The 7,500-nt window shown below is 47.9% G+C and overlaps 1 protein-coding gene across 1 annotated transcript in view; it reads left to right on the top strand.

The window, feature by feature from the left end:
• LOC123505197 overlaps positions 1-7,003 on the top strand; it is a 14,089-nt gene extending 7,086 nt beyond the window's left edge. The window contains exons 7-9 of the mRNA XM_045256363.1: positions 105-225; positions 3,225-3,330; positions 3,498-7,003. Coding sequence (XP_045112298.1) covers positions 105-225; positions 3,225-3,330; positions 3,498-4,501 — 1,231 coding nt within the window. The 3' untranslated portion in view covers positions 4,502-7,003. The remainder of the gene's footprint in view (positions 1-104; positions 226-3,224; positions 3,331-3,497) is intronic.
• Positions 7,004-7,500: the final 497 nt, after the last annotated feature.

Raw genomic sequence — 7,500 nt, 5'->3', positions numbered from 1 at the left:
CCTTTACGCTAATATTTTGACCATATAATTATTTTCTTCCTCGTGTGTGTGTGTGTGTGTGTGTGTGTGTGTGTGTGTGTGTGTGTGTGTGTGTTTGCGTGCAGGGGAGGACGCGTGGCCCAGCTGACGGCGTTACTGGTGATGGAATGGATGGTGTTCGCCAGTAGCCTCTTCCTGCACAACCAGATCGGCCAGTACCTCTTCTGCGCCGCCTCCATCTTGCAGGTACTCTGGGCGCCACCTGCAGCACGGCGCCTGTCTGTCTGAGTCTCGTATTCTCAAACACTTTTGTGCTTCACCTCCACTATTCCAAAAGGCTTTATTGAAATTTGCACGAGTTTTTAAAGGCGTTTTTGCGGCTGTAGAGGCAGAATGACAAGATTTCTACATTACTAACTGGAGAAAGGCTCAAAAAACCGGCTAGTCAACTTTGTGGCTTTGGAAAATAGTCGTGGTGAAATAGCAAGGCGTTTCTGAATACTAACCTGAGTCCCATATTTTGTGATGGCAGGACTATTTTCAAAGATTTTCGATAATGGGTCATGATCTAATTAATTTCAACTATATAATGATGCGGAGTCCTCTTGAGTCATGACCAGAAAAATGATGAGATAAAACATCATCAGGGTGTTTGAAATGGTTCAGTCGTTGGTTCCATCCTAGTTTAACCTAATATAAGCTAGTACTGTGCAACATATCGAGGTGTGCGGCGATACGTGTCTCCACCTCCGTACTAATCTCCCGTCTGTCTTTTTTAATGCTTTTATATCATAGTCTTTAGAGTTAAGTATGTATATAATCATGCTGTGATTTTTTGTATGTAAGAGGGGAAATCTGGTCAAGAGCAAAAAAAAAATCGATAAATAGATAAAAGGCCCACTTCGATGCCAGTTTCTGAGCAGGTCTGAGCGAGTTAAAGCCACGCTGAATGTTGAGTGTTATCTATAGTTAACAAGCTACCAAACCGAAAACTTATAATTAACTCACTGATTAACGGAATTGCTAAACTGACTAATCATATTACTAAATCAATGAAACATAACCATTTACTTACTGTACATGTAGTTACCTAAGAAAATGAAAAAAAATAAAAACTAGGGCACTGTACCAGCTACCTTATTAATTACCAATTTGCTAACTTATTAACCTAACCCAACTAAGTAATGAATAACTGATCTGACAGCCCACTCACCAGCCAACAAGATAACTCAACAAATTAACAAACGAATTAACAAACTTATTGACAAACTACCCAACAGTCACTATGATTTTCCTTTTCATCATCATCTAACTATTTTTCCTCTGATTTCCTTCGCTGTTTGTATCGTCAATTAGTTTGCACTACCATCTGTTCGTGTGTCTATTAGTGTCTTGCCTGACACATCCTCCCCCCACCGCTTTTTGTGTGTGTTTGTATGTGACATTTTGTTCCCTCTGTTTTCCCCCTCCACCGCCTCCTTTCTGTTTTACTCCCACCGCACGCAGGTACACACACACACACACACACACACACACACACACACACACACACACACACACACACACACACACACACACACACACACACATGCGCGCGCGCGCATACGCACACGCATACGCACACAAACACACGCATACGCACAGGGTAACGTCTGGCTGTCTCGTCAGAGACTGCAGCAGATCAAACAGTGAAACACACATACACGCCCGGTAGCTCAGTGGTTAGAGCGCTGGTTTCACAAGCCAGAGGACCGGGGTTCGATTCCCCGGCCGGGTGGAGATATTTGGGTGTGTCTCCTTTCACGTGTAGCCCCTGTTCACCTAGCAGTGAGTAGGTACGGGATGTAAATCGAGGAGTTGTGACCTTGTTGTCCCGGTGTGTGGTGTGTGCCTGGTCTCAGGCCTATCCGAAGATCGGAAATAATTAGCTCTGAGCTCGTTCCGTAGTGTAACGTCTGGCTGTCTCGTCAGAGACTGCAGCAGATCAAACAGTGAGAACACACACACACACACACACCGCGTAGTGTAGTGGTTAGCACGCTCGACTCACAATCGAGAGGACCGGGTTCGAGTTCGGGGAGCGGCGAGGCAAATGGGCAAGCCTCTTAATGTGTGGCCCCTGTTCACCTAGCAGTAAATAGGTACGGGATGTAACTCGAGGGGTTGTGGCCTCGCTTTCCCGGTGTGTTGTGTGTTGATGTGGTCTTAGTCCTTCCCGAAGATCGGTCTATGAGCTCTGAGCTCGCTTCGTAATGGGTAAGACTGTCTGGGTGACCAGCAGGCGACCGAGGTGAATTACACACGCACACACACAGACACTCATGCACACACACTCATACACACGCACGCACACACACGCACACACATACCGAGGTGAATTACACACACACACACACACACACCGCATAGTGTAGTGGTTAGCACGCTCGACTCACAATCGAGAGGGCCGGGTTCGAGTCCTGGGAGCGGCGAGGCAAATGGTCAAGCCTCTTAATGTGTGGCCCCTGTTCACCTAGCAGTAAATAGGTACGGGATGCAACTCGAGGGGTTGTGGCCTCGCTTTCCCTGTGTGTGGAGTGTGTTGTGGTCTCAGTCCTACCCGGAGATCGGTCTATGAGCTCTGAGCTCGCTCCGTAATGGGGAAGACTGTCTGGGTGACCAGCAGACGACCGAGGTGAATCACACACACACACACACACACACACACACACACACACACACACCGCGTAGTGTAGTGGTTAGCACGCTCGGCTCACAACCGAAAAGGCCCGGGTTCGAGTCCCAGGCGCGGCGAGGCAAATGGGCAAGCCTCTTAGTCTAGCCCCTGTACACCTAGCAGCAAGGCGTTGTGGCCTCGCTTTCCCGTTGTGTGGAGTGTGTTGTGGTCTCAGTCCTACCCGAAGATCGGTTTATGAGCTCTGAGCTCGCTCCTTAATGAGGAAGGTTGGCTGGGTGACCGGCAGCGCCCGTGGTGGTGAATTACACACACACAGAACGATAGGTTGTCTTCATATCGTCATAAGATTTAAACCTGACTCTTTACTACACTTTCGCAGTATTTGTGTCCTTAAAGCTTCCTTAGTCTTGTCTCATTTTGAGTTGACATTCTTCCTTACGTATTTCATGAGATTGTACGTCCTTTACACCTCTCTGACATGTGACCATCTCACTAAGTAATGTAATGTATCAATAAGACCTAAAGGTTTAGTTACAGTGAAGGTTAATATTTCCTTCCTGTGTGACAGAGCTCTGTAAGCCTAGTGCTGTACTGGGGCGGCAGCGGGGCGCCTTGCTGGTGCTTGCCTCATCATCCACTCGTCTCCACCCCGGGCCCTGCCGCCTCCCACAACGGTGAGTCACGTCGCCTTTGTGAATGCGATGAGCCAGAACACTGGATAACAAATACCCTGAATTGCACGTGGTGTGTGTGGAGGAGGCTGTTTGTTGTGAGTTTGGGAGTATGTGTGAGCGAAGATGTCAGTGTACTGTATTGTTACTCTTGCCTGTGTTTGGTGCAGAGGGCGTGGGCAGCGAGGAGCGAGGCTGCATGGGCGGGCTGATGGCGTGCAGGCTGCCTTCCTCCAAGACAGGCAAAAAAGGCAATGCCACGAAAGACGACACCTCTGAGTTCCGTGGCCGCGGAGGGTCGCTGTGGTCCCAGACGACAAGCACAATGGTGCCCTTAGACCCCGCCGACCTGCTGCCATCCTCCACGGACGCCACCCTTCAAGCACGCCGAGACCTGCCGCTGTACGCCCGCTGCGGCAGCAACGCTCCTGCCGGTGCTCGGAGACCCAGAAATCTCTTCCTCAGAGGCACCAACTTTCTGTGTGGTGAGAACGTCACGAGCCCACAGGACCACAGCTCAGCAGGTACGTCCCTCGACGCAGATTTGAGGGCAGCGAGGAGGCCGCGGGAGCTGTCCTTTAGCCTCCATCAGGCCGTCATCCACGAGGCGTCGCCCGCTGCGCATGGTTTTCGCTCCAAGCATTCAAAGGACAAATACCTGGACATGTCCTTGCAAAGGTCGGCCTGGCACTCACCGACAAACGGGCCGCCTGCCAGGGAGTACGTGAACCTGGAGCCCAGAGTCTCTGTCAGGGCAAGTGACACTCAGTCGTCGAGTGACAAGGGAGGAGAGGGGAGTGAATATCTACCCATGGGAGGGGAATGGAAAGGCAGGGAGGAGGAGGGAGGGACGAGCCCGCCTGCCAGCAGTGTGGGGCTGGCGGGGTGCCAGGTCAAGGCCAAGGGGCCAGTGGAGGGTGCCACGCAGGTCACGCCGTCACCGCCAGACATCACCTCCCAGCCTATGGTCGCCCAAGACGATGATGACGGCCCATTGAATGACTCCAGCACTCACTTGGAAACATCTGGAGACGCAACAGGCAGGACAACACAGTCGCCGCACGATGGAAGCAGGATTGCAAGACGTGAGGGAACAGATGACGCAGACAAGCCGCCATGCTGCCCCGAGACACCGCCGCCACGAGGGGGTGAGACTCATGAACCCCCAGAGTAATGCTGTGACTCATTTCACTTTTTGTTCCTCTCTACCACCAACGCTCCCTCTGTATGTGTCTCTCATAGACCCTTCATGTGTCATAAGGCCTTCCCTTTTTCACAACCACATGCACCTGTTGCCTCCCATGTTCGTATGTCACTTTTTCTCCTGCTTAGAAACATTGATCATGCTTCCACTTCACGTCCAGTCTTCACCCATAAGTGATCAGAAAATCGAGAGATCGCACAGAAATTCAAGAGAGAGAGAGAGAGAGAGAGAGAGAGAGAGAGAGAGTGAGGGAGGCGTTCATGAGCTGCAACAGTAATGTAAACTCGCAAGTTTTTCATCATGAATGGTAGGGCAATGTAAGGATCTTGCTACTGCTGCTGCTGTGGAAGGTGGGGCGGGGAACATGTCGTCTGTCAACAAACTTATCCATGATCGCCTGAGTCACGATGTGGCAGGAAACTACTATTTTTCCCGAGTCGCATTTTTTGCAAGTGAGTGGAATGGAAGGACCGTATAGCCGCATTGCAGTCAATCAGCGGATGTGTCGAGGGAGCAAATGCTGACGGTGTTTGGCCTTCCTCCTGCTGCTGTCACCGCCCCCCCGACCACACCACCACGCCATGCACCACCGCCGCCACGGGGACTATGCGTATGCTCGACACTAACCAGCCCAAGCCAAGGTGTTTTGATCAGGCAGCCACATCAAGCAGTCTGGCGTGTGAAGGTTGACATTGAGAAGCGAACGCTAACTATCTCATGATGGCAGCGCGGGCATCCCCCTTTAACATTGCACTGGCGCCTGGGTGTAGGTTGTATACATGTTACCGTTTATGATGGTGCCAGTTGCGACCTCGGTTGCGCGACACTGCTGACTACTGATATCACTCCCGCATGGCTCATGAACGACATTTCTCGGAAGGTTCCCAGCGCATGGCAGCGATGAGACGTCCTTGATGAAGCTCAGAGGCATTGACCTGAGGCCCCGAGGCGCGCCGATTGAACTAAGCTGCCCGTCACCCCTGACTACGCGTAGCTTTCAATAAAAAGAGAAGCACTTCAACTTGCGCCAATTGTATGGATACGTCACGTCACGGGCAGCAGTTGTTTAGCATGTCTTACTCACTTCCAATGTGTTTTGTGGGTTCACTCAGTCTTAAGTTCTCGGTTCTCTGGCTCATTAATAGTTTGTTAGTTGATAAGGTTTGTAGCGAAACTGTCAGCTCATCAGGATACTTGTCGGTGGAAGGAAAGCGCTACACACGTTATTGGAAATGAATTAAGCGTTATTCAACTTTTCCTACCTCGTAATGGTGAAACAAACTTACCAACAAGGGAAGATAGTTTCTATTCTACTTTTCATCGTTCGTAAGGATGAAACAGACTCACCAACAATGATGATAGATGGAATAATGTGTGTTCTACATCCGATTTTCGTAGTTAAAGATAAAACAAGCTCAACAAAGATGATAGACAGAGCAGTGTCTATAAACTTACTGCCAGTCGTCTTTGCACACCAAAGCCAAAAACTAAGCGTTGAATTAGTTCCTGGAAATGCATGTGTAGCGATAGATAGAAGAAAGAAAGAAATCGTATTAACTCGTGTACGTATGATTAATTCTACGTTTCGCATGTGTATCGATAATGGTTTAGAAGTAACGTGACGGACGGTTTTCAGGGTGTTACTTATGAAGGAAAAATATCCTCGCTTCATCAGAGCTAGAAAACTAAAGTTCTTATACCAGTCTGTGTTCCTTGTGGTGCAGTGCTTATAGTGGTTAGAAGTTAAACGATGGATGAACGGTTTTCAGGGTATTACTTATAGGAAATTTATCTTTAAACCGCCAAGTTATAAATCTAAGACGCTTGTTCCTGGTTGTATTGTTTTTGTTTTTTTGTGTACGTTGTTTTTTTTTTTTTTTTTTTTGTGCTGTATGTTAGTAATGATTTGTAAGGTATGTGACGAACTGTTTTCTCAGGGCTTTGGTTTGGGCAGTGAGATCAATAGATAGATGTGTGTATGAACAAATAAGGAGAGAAATGTAACTGTCTTTCCCTCCCCAAGATCAACAACCGAGACCTGAATTTATTTAGTTTTCTAGGCTGGAATGTTTGTGCCGGTAGGAAGTTGTACAGTATTTCATAAAGTGTTTTGTTTTCTGTTTCTTCTACAAGGAAAGAGTTTGGAAAATATAACATGTGTACTAAGGTGTGTGTGTGTGTGTGTGTGTGTGTGTGTGTGTGTGTGTGTGTGTGTGTGTGTGTATGTGTGTGTGTGTGGATTTGGTGTTGTATCAGTGGAGAGGTGTAATTTAAAGTTAGTTGAATTGTTGAGCAATAGAAAAAAAAGAAAGAAAATAAGTGTTTTGCATGGGATATTGTTAATGTGGTGTAATAAACAGTGTTTCTTTGGGAGCTACAGCATTATATTGTGTGATTCTTATGCTTCTCCTGTTTAAAATGCCACTGAATCATGACTTTCACTGTACCGCCATGTATGAAGCAATCCCAACACTCCAAGAGATTTATTTCAGCATCCAAGATTAAGAAACACTGACCCCAGATAACACTGCCGCCTTCCTTCATGATACCCTGGGCCTCCCTCGCAGTCACCCTCCCATTTCCCTTTATTTTACCATACACACATTCTTCGTAACGCTATCCGATTTACTACAGCATCAAAGATTAAGAACCAAGGACCCTACATAACACTGCCGTCTTCCATCATAATATGCAGGGCCTCCATTGCACTGACTTTCCTATTCAACTTTGCTTTATTATACACACTCTTCATAACACTTCAAAATTATGATATCTGGCACTTACCCGCTCCCCAGCTAAGTGACACATTTCTATCACGTAGCCTGTCCAGAAGTATCTAATCAAGCTTCTGCTCTTCCGCCTGCTGAGGTAAGAAAAAACAGCTGCACTGATTGATATATGAGGAGAAAATGACGGTGCATGCATAACACGTGATAGAAAACGGCTCAGGTGGATGTTTTTCACAGCTG

The sequence above is a fragment of the Portunus trituberculatus genome, chromosome 17 (genome assembly GCF_017591435.1).
Source record: "Portunus trituberculatus isolate SZX2019 chromosome 17, ASM1759143v1, whole genome shotgun sequence".
Classification (NCBI taxonomy): Eukaryota; Metazoa; Arthropoda; class Malacostraca; order Decapoda; family Portunidae; genus Portunus; species Portunus trituberculatus.
The sequence above is the reverse complement of the archived record's forward strand: the minus strand, read 5'-3'. Positions and strand labels throughout refer to the sequence as shown.